The following is a 27,693-nucleotide window of genomic DNA, read 5'->3' on the forward strand; positions in this document are numbered from 1 at the left end:
TAAACATATATAAAAATATTATACTATAACTTAAAAATAGATAATATTGGTAATAAAACCTCATATAGTTATCCAGTGTGCCTTTCTGTCCATCAATTTAGAGCAACTGAATTCCAATTATCTTTTTATATTAAGTAATTTGGATTGAGTTAATTCAAAGTCCATTTATCCCAGACCCCATGTGTTCAAAGTTAATGAGATTTACAATACCCATGGTTTGTCTGGGGTTTCCAGTGTAATGAAGTTAATGGTTCATGCGTTCCATTGAGGTCCAAGTCAAACATACAAAGGTATGTTCAAAATACATAGCACCTGCTTCCCTTTGTCTCCTTTCCTGCCATGCCCCTGGGTTTAAATGCCTTTTAGACATTTTTCTAAGACGTTCTTTCAATTTTTTTTGTTATTCAAAGTAGAATTTTAATCTTATTTTTTTATTTTTAATAGGAGTTAATATGAACACCATTAATCTTACTTGAATGAAGAAAGCTTTTCTTATATTTTTCTATTTTGTAAATGTCATACCATACATATTATAAATCTAAAGTTATTTAAAGGTTTAGTACTGACTTTTTATCTTAGGAACACCTAAATATTTATTAAAATTGTAAAGCCGCTAAATATTATCATAGTTACAGTACTCGGGTCTTTTCTGCATTAGTCATTCATTGTATTTAATATTTTAAAATGTTACATGCTATTGAATATGTATGCTAATGACAAAGTCTGATTTAATTCAGGGTTACACAGCAAACTTAAGAATTCACTCTTTGATGTTTTTGGTCAGGCAAATCTTTTCAAATTGTTAGAATAACTGTTTCTTTGCATCTTTATGATAGTACTATTGACATATAAAGCATGCATCTTAGGACTGGCCTATAGCGCACCTGGTGATGCACAAGGATCCCAGTTCAATTCCCTGTTCCCCATCTGCAGGGAGGAAGCGTCACAAGTGGTGAAGCAGTGCTGGAAGTGTCTCTCCTCTCTCTCTCCCTTTTTCAGTTTTTCTATCCAAAAAAAAGTAAATATAACATAAAGTAAAACTTGCATCTTTAATTCTTCTAATACATGCATGAGGCACATATAGAGAAACTGTTGTCCAGCATAAGAAAGTGCATCTTCTTTATTCCTTAGCTCTATGGAAAAATTAACCTCCAAGCTTCATGTCATAGCTGCCATTTGTTGAGAACTTACTATACAGATGTATAGGCCTTTAAAAAAAAAAAGATCAGATAGAATGAAAGAGATAGAAAGAGAAAGACAGAGAGAGACACAGAGGAGAGAGAGAGAGAATCCACAGCACTGAAGCTAGGTAGTGGCAGGGCTTGAACCTGGGTTGCACACACAAAGCAACACACTATCAATGGGAACTATCTTGGAGGCTTCGTGTATAATTAATAGTCTAAATAGCACTTTGATATTTAAATTTCCATCTTTATTTAACATATTGGTCAATGAGGAGTTAAAAGGCTAAGTGTTGTAAATAAAGCATTTGAAATTTGAATTTCAGTTCATTTTAGTGGATCTTAGCTCTTGAATTGATTATTCCCTTTGCAAATGACATTAGTGATACATTACAACAGACATACTATGACCTCAAAAAAACAACAGATATACTTCATATTTCTTCTCTTTTAATTATATTTTTATTTGCCTAGGACAGAGAGAAATTGAGAGTGAGAGGGAGAACAAGAGGGAGAGGGAGAGGGTATGGTATGAGTGTCTTTTGCATAACCATTATGTTGTCCCCTCCACCCCCACCCCAGCAAGATCATCCATTTTAACAAGTTCTATTCATACTGAAAATATTTTAGTGCTAGGGAGACAGCATAATGGCTATGCAAAAAACTTTCATGTCTGAGGCTCTAAGGTCTCAGGTTCAATCCTCAGCTGAACAGTGCTAAGATATTTCTTTCAGTTTCTTTCTCTCTGTATCTCTCTTTCATTAAAATTAATAATATACACATAAATAGGAAAATATTATTTTGGTATTATAATAATATCTTAAAGGTAATTTTATTCATTCCTGTTTGAAGTGAAGTAATTCATGATATTTATTAGGAAATAAAAATGTGAGACAGAGATGCTATATCAGCAAACATCATTGTTAAAATGCTCATATGGGAGTCAGGCGGTAGCACAGCGGGTTAAGCGCATGTGGTGCAAAGCGGAAGGACCTGCATAAGGATCCGGGTTCAAGCCCCAGCTCCCCACCTGCAGGGGAGTTGCTTGACAGGCAGTGAAGCAGGTCTGCAGGTGTCTATCTCTCCCCCTCTCTGTCTTCCCCTCATCTCTCCATTTCTCTCTGTCCTATCCAACAATGACAATATCAACAATAATAACAACAATAATAACAATAATAACTACAACAATAAAAAACAAGGGCAACAAAAGGGAAATAAAAATATAAAATAAAATTTTCATATATGTATATAAATATGAAATTTCTAATTTAAAAATAATAAGATTTAACTTCCTTGCATTTAAATGACATATCAAAATAATAAGAAATATATGTAAATGGTTAATAAAACAGTGAATTAGGTATTTTAGCTCTATTTCTAAAACAAAATGAGTTAATAAAGTAGTCTTATAGAGATATTAGTTATTTTTTGCACATAGGCCAATTTTAAGTAAACACCAAATATTTAAGAAAGAACTAAAAAGATAGTTTATTTTCACCATAATTGACACTCCTTTCATATTTTCTGTGTTAATAAAAGTGGGAAACTAGCACATGAACTTTGATTAAATATAATAAGTTAGTATGAAAATACAGTGGCTTGAAAATTTTGAAGGGGCTGGAAAAATAGTTAACATGGATAGTGTGCTTTGATGCCAAGTGTACCACCTACGTTCAGGCGCAGACCCCCAACAAATTTAAAGAAGTTATCATGTTGTAGTCTCTTTCACTAGTTGTGTTTTTCTGCTTCTCTTTTTTAAAAATGTTTTTATTATCTTTATTTATTGGATAGAGAAAGCCAGAAATCGAGAGAGGGAAGGGGGAAATAGTGAGGGAGAGTGACAGAGAGACACCAGCAGCCCTGCTTCACCACTTGCAAAGCTTTCCCCCTGCTGCTTATCTTACCCCACCTTATACTATGGAAGATATTTAATTTTATTTTTTCCATAGATGGGGTATTGAAACTTTACAATGCATTCAACCTGGCATTCTAAAACCAAACATTAGCTATTACTCTGATTAATTAAATATAGTAATATGATTAGATTTTATATATGATTTTGAATCTCATTGTCTGGTTTTCATTATATTGTATTAAAATATCTAAATGGTTATGGATAAAACAAGTTGTATTTTTAATAATTGTATTTATTGTTGGATAGAGACAAAGGGAAATTAAGAGGAGAGGGGGAAATTGAGAGGGGAAGAGACAGAGAGACACCTGCAGCCCTGCTCTACCACTTGTGAACCTTTCCCCTGCAGGTAGGACCCTGAGTTCTTTCTTGCACACTATAACATATGCACTTAACCAGTTGTGCCGTCACCTGGCTCCAACAAACCGTTTATTCACCATCATCCCCACACTGTTTATTAGTGCTTTTTGGAAGGTGATTATTTGTTTTGCATTGATACACGTGCGTTCCACATATGATGTATATAATCATCTGAGTGTTGTGTCTGTATGTGCATGCACTAGTGTATATGAGTTTATTTTGGATTCAAGAATTTTATTGGATGTTTATGTTTCTGATCTGGTGCATGGATGCTTTACTTCTGTTTTCCACAGACAAGGAAGCTTTCTGAAAAGAGATTTTTTTTTTTTTTATTTTCGAGTCTGCAAGAACTTGACACAGATTTCCACTTCATTTCTATCTATTATGTATAATTCATAAACTGATGACCTCTGAGAGTCTCAGACGTATTTTTCAAGCCTCTGATGGAAACATGCCACCTCCTTTTCTCAGAATAATGGACCTGCTTCATCTAATTAGGAGGAGTAGAAAGCAGATCTATTCGTTTCAAAGAAGGAGGACTAACTTCCATATACAGAAAATAAATGTTTTTATTTCACTAAAGAAAACATTTATTTCTATCACTAATAATTAAAGCTGTTTTTAAACATTGTACCCACTGTCTTAAAATGCTAGAAAATTTCACATACATTTTTGATAGAATTCTCAGTTTGAATTTGCTATGCAGATATTCAGAGAAATATTTAAAATTATGTAGCCCCATTCCTTCTCTCTTTGGATTTAATTAAGTTCAAAACATCTGTAGTCTCCCTATGTCCTAAAAGAAGAAGGAATGTGAAAACACAATCATATTTGTTACTAGCTCCCCCTCTCTATTTTTATGACTTTCTATAAATAAGTACAGAATATACAGAGGTCAGCTTTGATGGTGTTATTTTTCATTAGCATAGATAATCCAGAATAGCATTTACTTTTATTAGAATAATTTATTCACTGCCTTTCAAACAATTATTTTTCAAATAGCTACAGTGTTCTTACTACTCCCTTAACAATTTTAAAATATCAAGCTAAATGAATAGCTTCCTTTTATATAATGTACACACATGAATAAATTTGATGTGTCTCTTTTCATATGGCTTGGATTTGTTGAAGCACTGTTTTATAATGAGTCTCAGGCCATAGTGACTGCTTCTTTTAGATAATATTTTGAGTACTATAGTTTTTAATTAATGAAACTTTATATCAACCTTTAGGTATAGTCTAGAAGTTTATATTGATAATTCCTAATTATATTCTATTGTTTAGCCAACATCAGGTAAGAGAATGAAGACAGGAAACAAGGTAAAAATAATGAGAACCAGTCAACAACTAGACAAAACTGAATATAAAATCATATCTACCCATCTCTAGTTTCTCTTCTCTTCTACTTCCTCCCTTGCCTTTCTTTAACTTCCTTTAAAATTATTTTTGAATTTTAGTATTTTTCTAGGGCAACAACATGAATAATTGGTCGTCAGAAAACTATCATTAAAAATGATTGGTTTCATTTTTAACCTTATTCATTTTAAGTAACAGTGTCACAGGTAAGGTATTAATCTATCAGACCTTAAAATAGCTATTAGGGCCAGCAACATAGCTCACCTGGGTAGGTGACAGTTTTGTTATGTACACAGTCCAGGTTTGAGCCTTCTGCTAGATTACATGGAAGTTCTAGGGAACGAGGCAAAGCTTCAGTGTTATGGTGGCTCTCCTTTGCTTACTTTTCTCTATGTATGTCTGAAAAGGTCTAAAACATCTTGAGTAAAGAACCACTGGAAAAGTTGCATTAAGTAATCAGTCTAAAGTCACTTCTGCATGACTATCCAAATCAGAAAATGCAAGTAGCAGGTACCAAGCAATGATTGAGAACACACATTGACATGCACCAGAACACAGGTTTGAGCACCCACTCCCCACCTGAAGGGAGGTTACATGAGTGATGAGGCAATTAATGCAGGTGTCTTTCAATATCTCTCCCTTTCTATATCCCTGCCCCTTTCAATTTCAATTTCTCACTGTCCTATCAAATAATAATTTTAAAAAGTGACCACCAAGATCTATGGATTCATCTGTAGGTAACTGAGTCCCAGCAACAACCCTGGTGACAGTAGTGAAAAATAAAAAATAAAATGCACGTAGCTAATGTCATGGTTGTAACAAGTTCTTTTACTGTCTAACCATATTGCGTAAATGATTGATATATCAAAATATAATTTTACTTTTGATACAAATAAGGAATAGAGATCCCACATTTTAAGTTTTCATAAGATGAATTTTATAAGGATAATTACTAACTTATTTTTATACATTTGATATTTGACATTTTATAAAAAATGTTTTCTTTATTCATTTTTATAGCTGACTCTCCATCATGAGTCTTAAAAGTTTAATATAATTGTCACAGCTAGGAAGACAACATGTAAATCACAGATATATTCACTCTTATACCTTTAAAGTGTTAGGATTGCCAGCATGGATTTAGAATATTCTGATATTGCCAGTGCAAATACGCGAATATATTCTGGTAGCATGTGTAAGCTATGACAAGGGCATTTCTAAAAATTACTATCAGGCCGTTCAATTTAAATTTCTTCCAAAACTCACCCCCATACAGTGAATATTGATTTGACTAAAAAAAAAAAAAAAAAAGATGGGAGTTAGGTGGTACCACAGCAGGTTAAGCACACATGGTGCAAAGCGCAAAGGCCCTAAGGATCATGGTTTGAGTGCCCAGCTCCTCACCTGCCGGGGAGTTGCTTCACAAGCAATGAAGCAGTGAAGCAGGTCTGCAGGTGTCTATGTATCTCTCCCCCTCTCTGTCTTCCTCTTCTCTCTCCATTTCTCTCCTAACCAACAACAATGACATCAACAACAACATTAATAACTACAACAATAAAACAACAAGGGCAACAAAAGAGAATAAATAAATATTTTTTTTTAAAAAAGAGGCAACACAGGGGGTCCATGCAGTGGCACACCTGGTAAAGTGCTCATATTACCAAGTTTAAGGACTGAGGTTCAAGTCCTTGATCCCCACCTACAAGGGTCCACTTCACAAGCAGTGAAGCAGTTCTGCAGGCCTCTCTCTCTCTCTCTCTCTCTCTTCTTCTTCTTCTGCTTCTTCTTCTTCTTCTTTTTCCTTTCTCAATTTCTCTTTGTCCTTTGTAATAAAAATTAGAAAGAAAAAAAAAAGTCAGTCTATAACAGCAGAGCCCAGGAGACAACAAAAAAGTAACACGGGGAGTCGGGCTGTAGCGCAGCGGGTTAAGCTCAGGTGGCACAAAGCACAAGGACCGGCATAAGGATCCCGATTCGAACCCCGGCTCCCCACCTGCAGGGAGTCGCTTCACAGGTGGTGAAGCAGGTCTGCAGGTTGTCTATCTTTCTCTCCTCCTCTCTGTCTTCCCCTCCTCTCTCCATTTCTCTCTGTCCTATCCAACAACGACGACAAAAACAATAATAACCACAACAATAAAACAACAAGGGCAACAAAAAGGGAATAAATAAAATAAATATTAAAAAAAAAGGAACACGGTGTTTGCTATTTGTGTACCACGATGAGCTCACTGTGCTTACCAGAAAAGTCAGTTTGACAGTAATTTTTTAAATCCACTCTGACCTCTTATAGGACTTCCGTGTGTTCTATTCTTTCTCTACATTGTGAGAGTGGTTAAAGTCTGAGTGATGTGTTAGCATATATATGTGTCTAGAGCAATCTGCTAGTTCTGATTTTAATAGACAAGCAGGTATAGAGTGACAGCTGAATGACATAGAACAGTGGTTGATGCTTTTCACTGAGTTGACTACTTGCTACTCTGGTTTGGCTTTCTTCCTTGTAGTGAATTTATTTGCTGTTTCTTAAAGTTCATATTTATTATCTGAGCTTTCACTTTTAGAACACCAAAAGTGCTTTTAGGGAAATATTTATTACTAAACTAGTCTGCTAGACTGTATTTGTTTAAAAATATTTACACTATGTTTCTTTATTAATATATTCTAGTGATGTCTTTTCTGTCTTGAAATATTATGGCATATCCAGATTTATTAATACTAAGTCTAACTTCAAAGATCATGAGAAAAACCCACTATAGTAGTTTTACTTGGGGATTTTTCAAATGATTATAGGCCAGCCTTGGAATCTTGTTTAGCCTCTGTCTATACACCATGTTCACTATATTAAAGGATTTTCTTCTCAATACCAGTTCTTGCATTTATGCAAACTACTCAAAATTTTAAATTATTTTAATTGACAGTAACTGTTTAGAATTAGAAATGTACTGATTTTCTCAGAAACATTATACTACTCTTGAAGAGCTTCAGACATAGGCATAAAAGAAGACTATCTAAAAAAAACAAATAGAACTAGAAGCAATTCAGGGGGTAGGAGACTCCAAGCTAAACAAGGAGTAGGTAAAACTAAGATACTCTACATTATGTGTTTTATGTTCAGAACAAGAAAGCTATGACTTAGTTTACCCTTTGCTGTTGTTAACCACAACTAGTGACTCTCCTATAATAGCCTTTAAAGTTGCTTGCAAAAATATGGGATTATTTCTTTACTAGACAAAGACGAATGCTCTAAGGATAATGGTGGTTGTCAACAGGAGTGTGTTAACACAATGGGAAGCTACATTTGTCAGTGCCGCAATGGATTTGTGCTGCATGAAAATAAACACGACTGCAAGGAAGGTAAGAAAGGGGCGTTGTTTTCTTGGCAATACCTAAAACTTCATGTGTGTTGGATAGTAATTCCAAGTAGAGTTAATCATATCAATGAGTGATATGATTGTTGATTATACAGATGCCAAAATAAAAGTCTGGACAGTAAAAGAGACAAGGTAAAGCATCGGGCTTCTCATATTACCCACAAGTTCTGTTCTTTACACATGGATGGCATTAAAGTAACTTGTGTAACTGACATTGAAGTTTCCATAATGCCATCTGGCAGCCAGAAAAAATACTCAGGTCTTGTCAGATGGACCTTATAACAGGTTCCATATTTAGATTTGACTTCTGCTAAATGTTTTGCATCTGATTTAATTCATTTCTCCAAAATATCTTATATATATATGCCATATGAGTTGATGTCACTTTAAATACCAGAAGATCAAGCACAAATGCCTACCAAAGGAAAGACATTTTAAAAATGGTAGATACTGTGCCATTTAAAGTTATAAGTGATGCTCCTCTTCCCTCACCCACCCTCACATATACACACATGTAGAAAACACATTAGTAGCAGAATAGTAGCTTTTATTTGGCTTAAAGTCTTACAGTGTTCTGAGGTTTCATAAAGACAGTTTTTTTTTTTCTTTCATATCCTCAGCCAAAGTGGATTAGTTGGGAACAAGAGATAGTTACTTAGAGTTTTAATTCCCTCTCACCTTTTTTCCTTCCTTCCCTCCATTCCTTTCTCTCTCTCTCTCTGTATGTTCTTGTATTTTCTCCTAATCTTAGGTTTATGCCTGTTCTGAGAGACTATTAAGGCAGACTTTACAGCTATAGTTGTTAGTAAAGGTAGATTGTTAATACAGGTTTCTGGGAGTCTGGCGGTAGCGCAGCGGGCTAAGCACACGTGGCGTAAAGCGCAAGGACTGGAGCAAGGATCCAGGTTCCAGCCCCTGGCTTCCCACCTGCAGGGGAGTCGCTTCACAGGTGGTGAAGCAGGTCTGCAGGTGTCTGTCTTTCTCTCCCCCTCCCTGTCTTCCCCTCCTCCCTCTATTTCTCTCTGTCCTATCCAACAACAACAACAACATAAACAACAACAATAATAACTACAACAACAATAAAAACAACAAGGGCAACAAAAAGGAAAATAAATAAATATTAAAAAAAGAAGTGAATTTCTTGGTTTTGTATTACTGGTTATCTGTTGTATCATAGGGACTCACTATGTCACAGGGCAAGGACAAGGGTAATTTAGAAAATCTTGGCTAGACACAACCCAGACTTTAAGAGGGTGTGTTGTTGTATGAGCCTTTATTGTATGAAATGAACTGAATTTCACATAATTTTTCTTTTGCTGATATTATTTTGTTACAAATTAAAATTTCCACATGAAAACCTAGCAGAATTATTATAAAGGTTCAGTGTAAGAAATGTAACATTTCACGTAAACTTTGAGCATTTCATGCTTTTTTGTGTAGTATTTAAGTGTACACATTTATTTTCCACACTACAGTATTTTCCCAAAGGAAATTCTTGGAAATTTTCAGATAATTAATTGTGTTAGAATGGCAAACATAATATATAACAAATAATTCTTAACTCTAAACCAGAATGTGCAAGGTGTTGTTTCTTAAATTATAAAGAATGAGCACATCCTAAGGATATTAATAATATGGACTAGTCCTCTCCAAGGTAAGATTTTAATTGTACAAAGACATAGAATAAAGTTTATGTTAATAGAATAAATAATTCTTTGAGACTAGTTTAGAAGAAGCTGCATACCTAGTAATTCTTTATGTATTTTTCTCCCTAATGCTTCATTGTACTTTGATAAATTTAAGGTTAATTTATTTTAGTAGTTTAAAATATGATTTAAGCATTCAATATATTCCTTGATTAAGGGAGAGAGAAAAATATACAATTCATAAAGTGGTTGTTGATGTTAATAAGCTATAAATAATATTTGTGTGAAAAATAAATTGAAAATGGCATAGTCCATTTATTCTTCCTTGTGGTACTGCATTAAGTATATTTGACTAAGTGTTGATACCCTTGGCTGCCATTTTATATAGCTCTGTTAAAATCTGAGTTTACAATTTTGGCTGTTTAGTATAGGAGTTTCTTTTCTTTTAGGCATGTATCTAAGTCATTGTAAACACTTAATCTCATGTGAACAAGAAAAAAAACACATTGCTTGATTATGCTCAGCAACATGTTTTCCAAAGTAGATGAATATGATAACACAGATTGGAGAGATTATTAGTTAGTATTTAGGGAAATCTTTCAGCAATAGGAAGGGTAAATAGGCTGCTTCCTTTATGGTCCAGTGCAAGGCTACCTTTCCACACTGATTAATGTTATCTTGATTGGCACAGCTGAATGTGAACAGAAGATTCACAGTCCAAGTGGCTTCATCACCAGTCCCAACTGGCCAGACAAGTACCCAAGCAGGAAGGAATGCACATGGGAAATCAGTGCTACTCCTGGTCACCGGATCAAATTAGTAAGTGAGCATCTCATGAACCTGACTGGCCATATCTTTCATGGCTGGTATAAGGAAATGAAGTGAATGTTCCTTTAATAGAGTTGACTTAGTAAGCAGCTGCAAAAGATTTTCTTTCTCATGCTTTCTCACTTGCACTAATGAATCCCTGAATGCCTAGATCAAGGTGATAGTATTGGGGACCATGTAATTCACACAGTGTTATCCTAACTATTTAGAAGCATTACAAAAAATTTTGAAAACATTTGAATCTACTTCCCAATAGGTTATTTGTAATGATGTTTCCAAAGGGGAACAGTAAACAAACACAAAAATTAAAAATTTAGCAAAATTGCAAGGAAGTACTTACTGATTTAAAAGCAGCATAATGTATTATAATAGGTCAAATTTATATGCCTCATATATAAGGCATGCATATTTTTGGCAATAAAAGTGATTTTAGTTTTCTCTATTTTTATTTGGATTTTAATTGTCAACAGTATAGTTGTTGACAAATGGGTACAATTTCTCGTTTCCCAGTGTCTCTGCAGAACTCTCACTCCCAAAATAGGTCTTTTCCGATATCATGCACCAGGAGCTCAAGAGTCTCCGCTCCCTCCTTTCCCTTCTCCCCAAGAGTTCTTTTGCTTTGATAGTACACCTCACCCAGTCCTAGTTTCTATTTGTTTTCTCTTTCGATCCTCATATTTAAATTTCTACCTATCAGTGAGATCATCTGGTATTTTTCCTTCTCTTTATGACTTATCTCACTTAACACAATGCCCAATGCCATCAAGTTCCAGCCAGGATGAATTACCTAAATACTGTGGTTTGTAGGATATTATCTTTTGCAGAATTACATTATCCTTTTTAGATAGATACTGATATACTTTTAACTTCTCCAAAAGTCAAATATGATGTAATATTTCATCATTATGTTATTATTTCAGTATTACAAGCTGTGTTGGTCATCTGATTAGATGTATTAAATTGTATTACAAGTTACAGAATACTTACCATAATTAGGTAAAATTATAGAAATATATAAATCTTAACAATTTCATGCAAAACACTACTGTTATAAGTCAGAGGAGGTGCCAGCAGTGGCCAAGGCCCAAGACAGTTTAGCAAGCACCATTGAAAAGATAAGAAACGACCTAAGAATAAGTCCAGAAAAAACCACTGCTCTAGTCCATATATACAGTTAGTTCTACTGTAAATATTCAGTTTAGTTGTGTTTTTTTTTTTGGGGGGGGGGGTCCTAAGCAGACCTTACTAATGTGGAACAGCATTTTAACATTACATACAGTCACCGATACATTCACATTCCTATTACAGAGTTCCTTCCAATCACCATTCTTGTAGCATATCAGCAAATCACATTCCAAACAGAGGTATCAAGTTATTTTTGTCATTCTTCAAAGGACACTAGATTCTTAGAGGACAGATTGTGGAAGCTTGATTGCTCTCCAGTCCTGTCCAAGGTCCTGACTAAGAGACTAAAGTTTATGGGTCAAAATACAAAAGGCTGCTTTATTTCTTTTATTTATTTTCTTTTTTTTAAATTTTCTTTCTATTTTTAAATATTTATTTTATTTATTTATTCCCTTTTGTTGCCCTTGTTATTTTATTGTTGTAGCTATTATTGTTGTTGTCGTTGGATAGGACAGAGAGAAATGGAGAGAGGAGGGGAAGACAGAGAGGAGGAGAGAAAGATAGACACCTGTAGACCTGCTTCACCACCTGTGAAGAGACTCCCCTGCAGGTGGGGAGCCGGGGTTCGAACCGGGATCCTTATGCCGGTCTTTGTGCTTTGCGCCACCTGAGCTTAACCCGCTGCGCTACAGCCCAACTCCCCTTTTATTTATTTTCTTTCTTTTTAAATTTATATATAAAATGGAAACACTGACAATACCATAGGATAAGAGGGGTACAATTCCCACCACCAAAGCTCCATATCCCATTCCCCCTCCTTAATAGGTTTCCTTTTTTTTTATCCCTCCGTGAGTATGGACCCAGGTTCACTATGGGGTGCAGAAGTTGGAAGGTCTGGCTTCTGTAATTACTTCCCTACTGAACATGGGGGTTGACAGGTTGATCCATACTCCCAGCCTGTCTCTCTCTTTCCCTAGTGGGGCAGGGTTCTGGGGAAGCAGGCCTCCAGGACACATTGGTGGGGTCGTTTGTCCAGGGAAGTCCAGTTGGCATCAAGGTAGAATCTAGAACCTGGTGGCTGAAAAAGAGGTAACATATAAAGCTGCTTTCTTTTCAGCAGTGTAGTTATCTAAGGGAGATAGGAGAATGGATTTTCCCGAAGACATTGTATTTTTATAGTTGCAAGTTGTGTCGTATTATTTCCCTTCTTTTTCAGTTTTTTTTTCTGTTTTTTTATAGAATTTGTATCTGCACCGTCACTTTTTGAAACATTTTTATTGGGCTAAGGCATAGCTTAATGGTTATGAAACATTTCTTTTTTCTTTTTTATTGTTTTTAATTTATTTTTATTTATAAAATGGGAACACTGACAAAACCATAGGATAAGAGGGGTACAACTCTATACAATTCCCTCCACCAGAATTCCATATCCCATCCCATCCCCTGATAGCTTTCCTATTCTTTATTCCTCAGGGATTATGGATCCTGGGTCATTATGGGGTGCAGAAGGTGGAAAATCTGGATTGTGTAATTGCTTGCCCGCTGAACATGGGCTTTGGCAGGTAGATCCATACTCCCAGCCTGTCTCTCTCTTTCCCTAGTGGAGCAGAGCTCTGGGAAAGCAGGGCTGTAGGACACATTGGTGGGGTCATCTGCCCAGGGAAGTCCGGTTGGCATCGTGTTAGAATCTGGAACCTGGTGGCTGAAAAAGAGTTAACATATAAAGCATAACAAATAGTTGACTAATCATAAACCTAAAGGCTAGAATATTGCAGATGAAGATTTGGGGGTCTCCATTTTGTAAATAGTTACTAGGCCTATTTTAGTTATTTTCCAAAGGGCCTATGAGTGTACTAGCTTTTTAATTTTTTTCCTGAGCCTGATAATCTTATTTACAGGTGGATCCAATTTATTATCTGGGGAGATGATGTCATGGGTGGAAAAAGGACCAGAAAGCTGTATCCAGGAAGAGAATAGCTCTCTAATATGGGAAAGTGTATAAATATTGTTTACTGTAAACCCCATTGATTTGATGTGATCTGGGGCCCATATTCAGCTTAGGAGCCTATGTGACCTCTGCATCCCTGTAGATCTGAGCTCACATTTTGTGGTCATGAGTAGCAATGTTCCAAGATGCCGCAATTTCAGAACCCATCTTCCTCAGGTGGAAGATGAGTATGTTATTCAGCCTACCTTCAGAAGATGGAACATTCTCAACCATTGTTGATCCATGTTGAGGGCAAGGTCCTATGCAGGCCCACAAAGGGGTCTATTGTGTGGCTCCTGATAGAGATGACCAGTAACAATGGAGAGAGGGATCTATTCGAAGTCCTCATCATGTTGTGTTTGGGAATCTCAGGACTCCACTTCTAGGGCCCCAGCTGATGGGGTGGCCTGCTAGTGACTAAAGAGTCATCATTAAAGTATGCCAGTCTCTTGCCCTTATTCAGCTTTTGTAGTCCTTACTTTGATAAAGTTAGCTTTGGAGTGACTGAGGGAAGTGTAATAGGAAGTAGGTGAGGAGGGTATCTAAGTCTACGTAGACACTATTTCATTATGAACTTTATGGTGTCTTTTTAGGTCTTTTCTTCTTGCTTGCTTACTGCATATACTGACTCAATGCCGACTATTGTGTACTTTTGCTTTCAGGTATACCTATTTTGCCCTAATTTATGGATACATGTGAACATATGCCCTATCTCATGGGACCTGGTCTATATCTTGGTTTGAGGACTTTCTTAGGTAGTGGACCACCTGAAATGGAATTAGAGAATCCTATGAAAAGAAAGGTCTCACCTGAGTAATGAGGCTAAAGGGTTGACATTCCATGCCTGATATCTCTGGACACAATCTGAAGTGAAGCATGCTGAGGTGGTATTTGTTGTGTTGATTAGGTTGGGATCAGAGGATGCAATAGCATTTGGTATGAATTGAGAGAGGCATGCAGGAAAGTGAGCCCCACCCTAGAGGTTCCATGACTGGGGGAAATATAGGCTCTGTAGAGGAAGCAGGAGGTTCCTGCTGTCTTAGGGTTTAAGAAGGCAATAGATAGTTATTGCTATAATCACATTATTTGGCAATTGGGTTAACTTTAAAAATCCTATTGTTAGGATCTGCTGTATCATATACAACATCACTGTAATTCATGTCCTTTGACATTATTTTTATATGCCTGTGTCTTATAGAGTAACACCACTGGTCGCTTCTGTTCTCCCTGGTCTAAGCTTTTAGTAGCGTCAACATTTCAAAGACTCAGCCTATGACCTGTGCATTAAAAAGTTTGAGACATTCAATGTGATTTATATGACTATAAGATAATAGGATTGTACATAAAAACACCATTCCCACCACCAAAGGCTGTGTTCCATCCCATCCTCCCCCCAACCCCCAGTAAAACTAAACATCCATCCTCACCCTCCACCCATAGATTTTAACTTTGGTGCCCTACTCCAAACTCAGTCAAGTCTTGCTTTGAGTTCCCTTTCTTGTTCTTTTTTATATTTTTATGAGCATGAAACTGTGATACATGAAAAACAGCCTGTGAGAGGGTATGGATTTCCCCTGTAGATCAAGATCTTTTGTACTCTTATCCTCCTCTATAACTTTTACCAATACCTGAACAACTTAACCTGGAGTCTTCCTACCTAGATACATGGCAATTAGCCTCTTTTCCTCCTATGAATTGTCCCTGGTGGTCAAATACTTGTGTTTCATCTCTCCTTGAAAGAACTTGAAATCCAGTGAATCTCATTCTATTTAGTTGACTAATAACTTCAGCTCTTTGATGTTTTCAGGAAAAATTGTGATGCTTTTGGTTTATCTGGGCTTTTCTTGCTAGGTAGAAACAACAGGATCTCTAGATTTCTATATGCAAAGGAAATACATTTGCTGATATACCCCTAATGTTTAAAGTGTCAAGACTTGTCCTTAATTATACACCTCTCAGCTAAGTGAGTATCCCTTCCAAATCTAGGATAATCTGTTTCTTTACAAACTACAGGCTTTATTTATTTATTTATTTATTTATTTATTTTACTTGATAAGGCAGAGATAAATTGGGAGGTATGGGGCGATATGGAGCTAGAAAAAGAGAGACACCTACAGCACTAATTCACCACTCATGAATATCACCACCCCCCACTGCAGGTGGGGACCAGGGGCTTGAAGACTATAACATGTGTACTCAATTGGTTTTGTCACCACAAGGCCCCTCAGGTTTTTTTAATGCAAATATTTAGCTTGCATATCAGGGTATAAAGGATGTCTATTTAACAAATATCATACATACTAATGTCCTAAGACATCAGATTTGAGGATCAAAATGAGAACCTGAGTGCAAATATTGCTCTTTAAGTTTTCAATTTTGTGATCTTTGTGGAAGCAGTTAGTCTAAACCATGTTTTCTCAAATATTAAACATACATCAGAATTACCATAAATGCTTATTAAAATGCATATTACTGCCACTTCAGTTTCTGAGTTGGCTTATAATATTGATTTCATTTACTTGTTCTATTAATTATGTTTGTATAAAACCTGACTCTCCATACCACTCTGAAAATCAGATAGAATAGGTGTTATGACAAATTAGATATTGATTTCAAGTGATATTTGAATTCTATATATTAAAAATTTATTATATTTAAGCTTATTTTATAGAGGTAAAGAGGCAGATAAAGTGAAAGAGATCCATGGGGATTTGGTTAAAATTACTTATGAGAGCATTTCAAGCCAGTTATTCATTTAAACATTTCATATAAAAATCTTATCAAAAAGTACAGAATTTAAAACAAATGTATGTTTTTTTTAGTTTCTTTAGTATCCTTAATATTCAAGGAAAATTTGAAACCCAAATTGGCACTTGGAAAATTATGAAATCTCTTAATTCTCCTAGACTGAGTGCCACTGACAGATACTTAGTTATAAGACAGCTTCTTTTTTTTTTAAAGCTATTTTCTTAAATTTCTGATTAGTAGTAGTTTACCAGATTATAAGATTACAGCATATAAATACATATAGGATTAAAAATAAAAATTCTGTGGTCCCATCCTCCTAATGATAGCCACTATAATTCTCACACAGTCTTAGGTACTGTTTGAACATTTGATTCTGGATTTGTTTTTATTTGTTGGTTTGAAAATTCATGTGTTTTAATTCCCTAGATTCTACATATGAGGGAAACCATCAGGTAGTTGTTTCACCTCTTAATTTATTTCACTAATCATAATTACCTCCAGTTCTATTCATTTTATCCCAAAGGAAACAATGTCATCTTTTTTTTTTCTTTTTGTAGAGTAGAATGCCATGGAATATATGTCACATAGTAATTCAAAGGGACATATCCATGCCTATATTCACAGCTGCATTATTCAGGATAGTCAGACAATGAAGCAACTGTGAACATATGTATGGATATGCCACTTTGAATTAGTATTTTCATGTCCTTTGCATAAATGACTAAGAGTGGTATTTGTGGCATAAGGTATTTCCATTTTTGTTTGCTTAAAGACTCTCTATACAGTTTTCTTAATTGTCTGCACCAGCTTGCAGTCCTAACCAATAATATAACAGAGTCCCTTTCTCTCTACAACCAGGTCAACATCTGTCATTTCCTGATTTGTCCATATAGGTCATTTTCACAGATGTGAGTTGGAATCTCAGTGTAGTTTTAATTTGCAGTTCTCTAATAATAAGTGAAGTGGAACATTTTTCATATGTATATAGGGGCATAAATAACCTTTAGAAAGCATATGAAGAAATGTTTTGCCTTCACTTATTATTAGAGATTGTCTCCATTTTGGACTGTTACAAAGTTTGCTGCTGTGAACATAGGTGGGCACAGAGCTTTTTGACTAGATATTCTTGATTTCTTTGGATTAATCTCTAGAAGAAAGATTGGTTGACTATAGGGTTGGCCTATTTCTAATTTTTTGAGAAATTTCCAGAACATCTTCCACAGGATCTGAACCAATTTATATTCCTACTGCCAATGTAGAAGTGTTCCTTTATCTCCTGGATCTTTGCCAGCTCTTGTTGTTTCTGTCATTTCTAATGTATGGCATTCTTAGAGATGTGAAGTGGTATCTCACTGTTGTCTTTATTTGTATTTCTCAGATATTCAAAGACTTTGAGAATTTTTTCATGTTTGTTACTATTTTTTAATTGGGGATGATTGATGGTTTACAGTAAATCCTTATTGATAAATGAGTAAAATTGTATAGTTTTCTGCAAAACATTCTCACTACAGCCAAGCTCCTCTTCCATTATCATACATACCTGAAACACTATCATCCAACCCCACAGAGTCCTTTGCTTTGGTGAAGTACATCAAGTCCTGTCCAAGTTCTACTTTGTTTTCACCCTTTCTCTTCCTATTTTTCAACTACTGCCAAGAATAAGATCATCCCCTATTTAACCTTCTATTTTGGCATGTCTCATTTAGCATGATTCCTTCAGGTTTCATCCAAGATGAGGTAAAGAAGGTGAATTCATTGTTCTTAATAGCTGAATAGTATTCCACTGTGTATATATACCTCAACTTTGTCAGCCACTCAACTGTTGTTGAACATCTAGGTTGCTTCCAGGTCTTGGCTATTACAAACTGTGTTACTATGAACATAAGTATATGCAGATCTTTTTGGACAGGTGTATTTTATTTCATAGGATATATCTTCAGAAGAGAAATTGCCAGGTGATAGAATACATCCATTCCTAGCTTTTTGAGAGTTCTCCTGCTCTCCACAAGGGTTGAACCAATTTATATTCCCACCAGCTATGCAGGAGGGTTCTCCTACCCTCACAACCTCTCCAGTATTTGTTGTTACAGTACTCTCTGACATGACATTCTCACAAAAACAAAAATATACCAGTGAGACTACATCAAACTGAAAAACTGCACAGCAAAAGAAATCACCACCCAAACAAAGAGACTCTTAGCTAGAGGTTCTGTCCATGTCCTGTCCCCATTTTAATAAGGTGGTTTATTTTTTTACTGCAAAGTTTTTTGCTGATATATGACATGTAAAGATCTCTTAGCTTCAGTTTTGTGATAGTTACTTTTCACTCTGCAAAACCTTTTCAGTTTTATGTAAGAAAATTGAACTACTGGGGGTCAGGCTATAGTGCAGTGGGTTAAGCACACATGGAGTAAAACTGGAGGACTGGTAAGAATCCCAGTTCGAGATCTTGGCTCCCCACTTGCCTGGGGTTGCTTCAAAAGTGGTGAAGCAGGTCTGCAGGTGTCTACCTTTCTCTTCCTCTCTCTGTCTCACCCCCTCCATTTCTTTCTGTCCTATCCAACAACAATGGCATCAATGACAACAATAATAATCACAACAATGATAAATCAACAAGGGCAACAAAAAAGGAAAATTAATTAATTAATGAAATATTTTTTAAAAATCCTGAACTACTAATGGTTGGTTGTTACCAAATTATAGAAATTTAAGAATTTTTTTTTGGTGCTATGAGCTACTATTGTTATTTGTTGCTTCATGATAAATTAGTCCTCAATTTAATTATTAAAAAATATCTACTTATTATAGTCAATGATTCAGGGGTGGTGGCGAAAGGGATCATAATTTCAGAAGTGTTTTGCTGGCAGTTCTGCTGTTGCTGTTGACATCTACTGAAATCAGCCAGTGATTTCACTGGGCACATAGTCTGGCCTTAAAAAGCTAAATTGACTTTAATTTCCATCCCTTTGACATTGGTGGGTGGGCTGGACTAGGAGGCTGACTTTTCTGAGGAAACCAGATCAACAACATATGAACATGCCAGCATGGCGATTTTATGGTAGTTCTGAATGCTTAAAAAAAGATAGCACCTCTGCCCCAATTCCTGAACTTTATATAATTCTATCTGTGAAGTAAATCACAGAGCCTGATCAGGAGTCCAAAGAAAGGACTTAAGAATGTGTTTCTTAGTGGGAGAAGTGTTAAAGAATATATCAGGATCTTTAATCTAAAAACATGTAGCTTAGAGATCTGGGAATGTGTATATTCAGGGAATAACAACACAAATGAATTACTGCTTATATTATCCTGATAAATTTCTCTAGATAATGCATCAATATGTAGCTAAAAATGTTGTTAGGTTGTACTATACCACCTGACATACATCAGGGAATATTTAATGATGACTTCTTAATGCCACATTAAATTTAATCCAGTATATAAAAATGATAGCTTCACTATAACAATAACTTTAATTATGTCTATACAACATAGTAAACTTACTCACTAATTTTGTTCCTATGTATGTCATAAACTTCCTATTTAGAAAGCCATCCATGAAGATTAATTAGATCAGTATTCATAAGTATATCAATACATGAAGTTTTTTTGTACTCTTGCATATATTTTCCTCATATATGCTCTGATCATTATGAAGGTGCACTGAACTAGAAAGCTGAACCACAGAAACATACTCATTCTTACATAATTTTACAAATAAACATTTGAATGTTCTCCACTTTTTCATTTCTTTAAAGTGCTCTCTGAAGTGTCAACTGTAGCTTTACTGGTTGTACCTTGAAGTGCTGAAGCATTGTACATGCGCTAAATAGCACTCAAAACTAATGTGAGTCTAGTGCCTAATGGATTAAAAATGAAACCATGTATTTCTCAAATTGGTACCATAAGTGGCAATTATATGTAAGAATGTAGTCCAGGCAATTTAAATGATATGGCAAGTTTATAAAACCAGTAAGAATTTGAATAACTTCAAGCCAAGCATGCTGTCTCTATATTTTATTCTTATGTCTCATTACAATAACTCACATCTAAGAACATTTCATACATATAAATCTGTGTATATATATTAATATATATATGCTTCCTTTTTCAGTTAAGCTCCATATATAAGATTATGAGTTTATATATGAAACTTAACTGAAAAATAAGCATATAAGTATGGCCAAATGTGATTATGTAAAAGAAATACACAACAGAGGAACAATGGAGAAATTGAGATCACTTATTTTGAACTAAAAAATACTGGGTTGTACATTCTAACATGTTACTAGTCATGCTACTTTGGGAAATATTTTTAAAGAAATATATATATTATTTTATTAAATTCTCATTTGAAAATTGCTCTCCTTGTAACAAATAAAAGAACCCTAGATAGAAACCTGGGCTCTGTTTTTTTTATGTTTCCCAGTTTCCAGCATACATGTGACTGTTGTTTTAAATTCTGATGTATTCTTATTTTATTTTATTGGGGGCTAAATGGTTTGCAGTATAGACTTCAATATATAGGTTCAACCCCTCATCTCCCCTTGATTGTGTCAAGGAGACACATGAGAGGGAAAGTGGCAGGATGAAGGGAAAGAGATCTTATCTACCTGGGAATTAGAGCTAAAATTCATGAACTGTGAGTTGTATAAATCTTCTTCAGTATAGTGCCTGTAAACATTGATATATAATATCCAAATAGTAATTGCATGATGATCATTGGTACAAATTACATACCACTGTATTAGGTGATTGAACAGAATCATGTATTTTGTGTGTGTGTGTGTGTGTGTGTGTGTGTGTGTGGCCTTGGAAATCTGAAATCCAGTCCTGACAATTGAAAATGTAGTTATTGTTTGCCAGAAAAATATTTTTTGTCCAAGGTCAGAAAGTAAATATTTCAGATTTTGTTAACTATGTAATATGTGTTCCAACAATGGAATCTGTATTTTAGTGTGAAAGCGACCTTAAGAAATATAGAAAGAAATGAGTGTGGTTGTGTTCCAGAGAAAAGTTTTGTTACAAAGGCAGACTTTAGTTTATTGACCCAACAAAATTAAGAAGGTTGTTAGTAAAAGAGTTTGAAATTAGAGTCACAAGTAAGATTAATTTATGACACCATATAGCTTTCAGGTGTAAAGCATTATAATTTGACATATATGTATTACTATGATCATCATCTAAAAATCTAACTTCAGTTCTCCACCATTTTCCCTGATTAACACTGGGTGAAGGGCTTAGCTTTTACTCTCTGTAGCAGGCAGAATAAAGTAACCAATCCGTAAAAGATACCCATGTTGTAAACCACAGAATGTGTTACTTTCCATGGCAAACGTCACTGATTTAGAATATTGATATGTACTATACCAAAGCAGGTAGCAGGGAGAGGGCTGGGATAGAGAATCCAGGTGCATTTTGGAAAAATTTTAGGTAGAGGAAGAGAGTGTCTTATAGACACCTGTCATGGGGAAATGAGAGGTTGTACCTTTGTGTCAATCACAGTACTGCAAACCATTAACAATCTACCTCCAGTAAAGTGTTAAGTCCTTAAAAGGAAGGAGGAGGAGAATGAGAATGAGAGAGAGAGAGAGAGAGACAGAGAGAGAGAGAGAGAGAGAAAAGGGTAAAGAAAATGACATAATCTTAAAGTGAGGTAGCTTCTTGAAGTTGGAATATTGCAATAGATTGTCACCTTTTGATTTCTAAAGGTTACAAGGCCCTGTGCACCCACTTTAGACCACATTGCTAGAAGAAGAAAAAATGTGTGTGGTTTTAGACCATTTGTGATAATTTGATATAGTAGCAATAGGAAACTAATATATTTTGAAGGGAGGGGGGCACTGAGAATATGTTTTCGTGTATTTTATCATGAGATGCTCTCTGACTGAATAATAATAGCTTTAAAGCTAGACTCATGGGGAGCCGGGTGGTTGCACCTGGTTGAGTGCACATGCTACAATGCATGAGGACCCAGGTTCTATCCCCTGGTCCCCACCTGCAGGGGGAAAGCTTTGTGAGTAGTGAAGCAGTGTTGCAGGTGTCTCTCTGTCTCTCTCCTTCTCTTTCATCCCTCCCCTCTTGATTTCTGACTGTTTCTACTAAATAAAGATAATAAAATTTTTTTAGAAGAAGTAAAACATATATAAAGTTAGTCTCTTGGTCAAAAGATAATTGGAGAAAATAAAATTTTATTTTTACTAAAAGATACAAAGTTCTGAATACATAAGGCCTTTTTTTTTTTAAGACAGACAGAAAAGAGGCCAGGTACCTGGCTTGTGCAACTGTAAAGCAACACACTATCCAAGTGAGCAACTTCCTCATACAGGATAAAGGATTTTTAGATTTAGTCCTTCATTTTGAGAGATTATTGCTACATTTGCAGTTCTTACATATTTTACTTCTCCTTAAAAATAAAACATAATGAGAAACAGAGGGACTTCTGGAGGCAGGGCTATGGAACAGCAGCTGTGTTTCTCTCCTCCCCTCTCCTGGGTCAACTAGGAATGCCAAAAGAGACCACCAGGGACCTCAACAAGACAGGAGTAGAATGACTTCAGGAACCTACAAAATAATCGGTGAGTGCAAACCTGTGGCTCCTGGATAAAGAGGAGCCTAGGGAGAGATTAAGTGGCTGGTAACAGTCTGGCAGTTTACCAGTAGAGACACCACCTCCAGTCTGTTTCACCAACAAAAAGATGGCTGAAGGGAGGAGAGGACTCCCCTAAGACTTACCAAATGCAACTGTGAGTTTTCATTGCTGCTGCCCTCAGAATCTGGAGCAGTGGAGGGGAGGGCCTGTGCTGACACCAGGGGACAGAGAACTAACTAGGAAACTCAAGAGAAGATCTATACCTCCATGGCCTAGCACTGGGGCTCTGAGAGTCTCTTTGCATAACCATTGGATTATCTTTGCCCCACCCTGCTTTATCTCTTGGTCAGGAGTCAGTGATTATACTAAGAAGCTTACTTATAGTTTAAAAGCCCTCAGGCTCCCATAGCCTTCAGGGAAGAAAAAAGAATTAAAAAAAGCTTTTAAGGCACTGTGCTCCAACTCAGGGATTAAAATAACATTGAAAAAACTGTCAATCTCCACAACTGTGAACTCTCTACTTTCCTTACATAGACACAAGTCAATCCAGGCAAGAGTGATCAGTAATTTGAAAAGTACTCAGAGAGAGACTTCATAACATACTATATAAAATGGTTAAACCAACAAGAAGAAATATTGGACAAATGAACCAGGACAAGAGTCCAGGTAAAAGACCCCCCCCCCAAAGGTTGAAACACAAAATAATGAGGTCAACATCCAAACACTAGTAAAGGAGATAATCACAGGAGTGAGTAAAGAGTTTGAAAGAATTGACAGATTAGAAATAGTCCCAAAATGTGGAAGCTCAACAGTACACTTCTTAACAACTACTGGGTCAAAGAGGAAATAAAGGAAGAAATCAAAATGTTTCCAGAGTGCAAAGAAAATGAAGACACAAGCTATCAAAATATTTGGGACACAGCTAAGGTAGTACTGAGAGGGAAGTTCATAGCCATACAAGCACACATTAGGAAACAAGAAAAAGCACAAATAAAACAGCCTGATTTCACATCTTAAAGACCTAGAAGAAGAGGAACAAAGAAACCCTAAAGCAACCAGAAGGACATAAATCACTAAAGTTAGGGCAGAAATCAATAACATTGAAAATAAAAAAAAACATACAAAAGATCAACGAAAGTAAATGCTGGTTCTTCGAAAGAGTGAACTAAATCGGCAAACCTTTATCCAGACTCAAAACAAAAAAGGGAGAAGACCCAAATAAATTGGATCATAAATGAAAGAGGAGATATCACAACAGACATCACAGAAATTCAACACATCGTGCAAGGCTTCTATGAATAACTATATGCCATCAAAAAATGAATGCTACAAATGTTTATCTGGAACCAGAAAAGGCAAAGAATTGCCAAAACAATCTTGAGAAGAAAGAACAGAACTGAAGGCATCATACTCCCAGATCTCAAATTGTATTATAGGGCTTTTGTCATCAAAACTGCTTGGTACTGGAACATGAATAGAAACACTGACCAGTGGAATAGAATTGAGAGCCCAGAAGTAATCCCCCACACCTATGGACATCTAATCTTTGACAAAGGTGCCCAGACTGTTAAATGGGGCAAGCAGAGTCTCTTCAACAAATGATGTTGGAAAGAATGTGTTGTAACATGCAGTAGAATGAAACTGAACCACCATATTTCACCAAATACAAAAGTAAATTCCAAGTGGATCAAGAACTTGGATGTTAGACCAGAAACTATCAGATACTTAGAGGAAAATATTGGCAGAACTCTTTTCTGCATGAATTTTAAAGACATCTTCAATGAAATGAACCCAATTATAAAGAACACTAAGGCAACCATAAACCTATGGGACTACATCAAATTAAAAAGCTTTTCCACAGCAGAAGAAACCACTACCCAAACCAAGAGACCCCTCACAGAATGGGAGAATATCTTTACATGCCATACATCAGACAAGAGTTTAATAAACAGAATATATAAAGAGCTTGTCAAACTCAACTACAAGAAACGAATAACCCCATCAAAAATGGTGAGAGGATATGAACAGAATATTCACCACAGAAGAGATCCAAAAGGCCGAGAAACACATGGAAACATGCTCCAAGTCTTTGATTGTCAGAGAAATGCAAATAAAGACAACAATGAGATACCACTTTACTCCTGTGAGAATGTCATACATTAGAAAAGGTAAACACAGAAAATACTGGAGAGGTTGTGGGGTCAAAGGAACTCACCTGCTCTGCTGACGGGAATGTTATTTGGTCCAACCTCTGTGGAGAGCAGTTTGGAGAACTCTCAGAAGGCTAGAAATGGACCTACCGTATGATGCTACAATTCCTCTTCTGGGGATATATCCTAAGGAACTCAACACACCCATCCAAAAAGATCTGTGTACACATATGTTCTTAGCAGCACAATTTGTAATAGCCAAAATCAGGAGGCAACCCAGGTGTCCAACAACAGATAAGTGGCTGAGCAAGTTGTGGTCTAGATACAAAATAGAATACTACTCAGCTATTAAAAATGGTGACTTCACCATTTTCAGCCGATCTTGGATGGACCTTGAAAAATTCATGTCAAATGAAATAAGTCAGAAACAGAAGGATGAATATGGGATGATCTTACTCTCTGGCAGAAGTTGAAAAACAAGATCAGAAGAGAAAACACAAGTAGAACCCGATCTAGAATTGGTGTATTGCACCAAAGTAAAACACTCTGCGGTGGGTGAGGGGGAGAATACAGGTCCAAGAAGGATGACAGATTGCCTAGTGGGGGTTGTACTGTTATATGGAAAACTGGCAAATGTTAGGCACGTACAAACTATTGTATTTACTGTCGAATGTAAAATTTTAATTCCCTAATAAAGATATTAAAAATAAATAAATAAAATAAAACATAATGAGAAACAAAATAGAGCCATAGGAGTATATATCAAAAAGTAATGTGATTATTTTACTCTTACTGGATTTATTATATCCTAAAGTTTTACCATGTTATATAGTTGCAATTTATAGCTTAGTATATGGGGTATTTAGAAAACAAAATGCCTACAAGTGCTATATAATTATCTACCATAAATAAATAAAATTTACATTTGATTGCAGTTATTGAGGGCTTACAGAATGTAACAGGGTGTTGCATTCACTCATTTTTTCCAATGGCTTCTAACCCCATTTCTTGTGGGAAACCACATGACAGTTCTTAAAGAAGACAGGAAAAGAAGAAAGATGACTGTGATTAGGGTGCTCTCAATCTTTTCCTATAGCTACTTATTATTGCTTCAGTCACTTTAACTCTCTTTGTCTAAACAAGCATTATGGTTACATTTTATTTCCACATTAAGTCCTATCATTTTATTATCTTGTCCTTTGTGAATATATGTAGCAACTTCGAATGACCTTACTCATTAACCAGTGCCTGTAATTTCAATAAAAGCCCCACTACAGATGTTGTATGAGCAGGCAACATATGGAAGCTGGCTGGCTAGTAGCCAAGTAGGTAGATTAGGCTTGGTTGGGTATCCCAGAAACAGTTATTCTTTCCATAGCCTAAAAAGAGAGTTAAATTTTATTTCCTTAATCTCTTAGTTTGCTGTATAGGAAATGCATAAAGATTACTGACTAAAACTGCATAAAGATTACTGACTAAAACTCACAGGTATTTGCTTTTTTTTTTCCTAATCATTATATTAGTCTTTATATTAGCAAACATAAAACATAGACATATAAAAATAGGCTAAGTAACATTTAAATTTTAGCTATAAAAATTCAAATGCCATAACAGATTAGTGTAAATTATTACAAACATTTAAAAGTTAAAAACAGAGCGCAGTATTTCAACATAAAATCAGCATTTTCTGCACATCCTACATCAACTTTACATTTAACTTTCCTTTACCTCTGAAACTGAGGGATTTAAGGAAACATTTATTTCATAGCATTTTCCGAATCTGTATCCTTTAGATACAGAGATTCATAGCTGAGCGTGTGTTATAGAACAAAATGAGAGATTCCAACTCTCACTTTATCAATTTGGGAAACTTAGAAGTCGTTAAATATTTTTCCAGTTTCCCAGATCTCCAATAATATATTTCTGTAGTCTAGAAATGTATTTTATTGAGATGAAGTCACTGCATATGGAGACCTTTCGATGTGAATCTCTTAGTGATACCAAAAGTTAAGAGTAATGAGAGCTCCGTAGATGAATTAGCCTAGCTCTGACTTGTGTGTGGTAGAGTGCTTGAATTAGATTGACTTTGGGAAAGGGACCACCCTAATCTTCAGAGCTGATCTAGCAAGCTGTTGCCTATGCAACAGAAAATGTCTTTAATGCCTCAGTGAAAATTATTAGTATTGCTTAAGAATATGCTACATGGGCCCGGCAATATAATTCACCTGGATAGTGAGCAGGCTTGCCATGCAAATGATCCGGACTCCAGCTTGGTTCTCCCTATGCTGGAGGAAGCTTTGGTGCTGTGGTCTCTTTTCCTCTTTCCTTCTGCTTCTGTCTACCTGAAGAAGTTGTCTTGGCATGGTGAAGTCCTATTAATAACAAAAGAAAAAAACAACGTTGTGTTATGTGAAAACAGCCCTAAGACTCTCTAGCATTACTT

At 35.7% G+C, this 27,693-nt stretch overlaps 1 protein-coding gene across 1 annotated transcript in view; it reads left to right on the top strand.

The window, feature by feature from the left end:
- The window catches only part of TLL1 (tolloid like 1), a 248,915-nt gene that overhangs the window by 182,463 nt on the left and 38,759 nt on the right, over nucleotides 1–27,693 (top strand). Inside the window, exons 17-18 of the mRNA XM_007524530.2 lie at nucleotides 8,035–8,160; nucleotides 10,515–10,642. Of these exons, the coding sequence (XP_007524592.1) occupies nucleotides 8,035–8,160; nucleotides 10,515–10,642 (254 nt within the window). The remainder of the gene's footprint in view (nucleotides 1–8,034; nucleotides 8,161–10,514; nucleotides 10,643–27,693) is intronic.

This window comes from Erinaceus europaeus, chromosome 2 (genome assembly GCF_950295315.1).
Source record: "Erinaceus europaeus chromosome 2, mEriEur2.1, whole genome shotgun sequence".
Lineage (NCBI taxonomy): Eukaryota > Metazoa > Chordata > Mammalia > Eulipotyphla > Erinaceidae > Erinaceus > Erinaceus europaeus.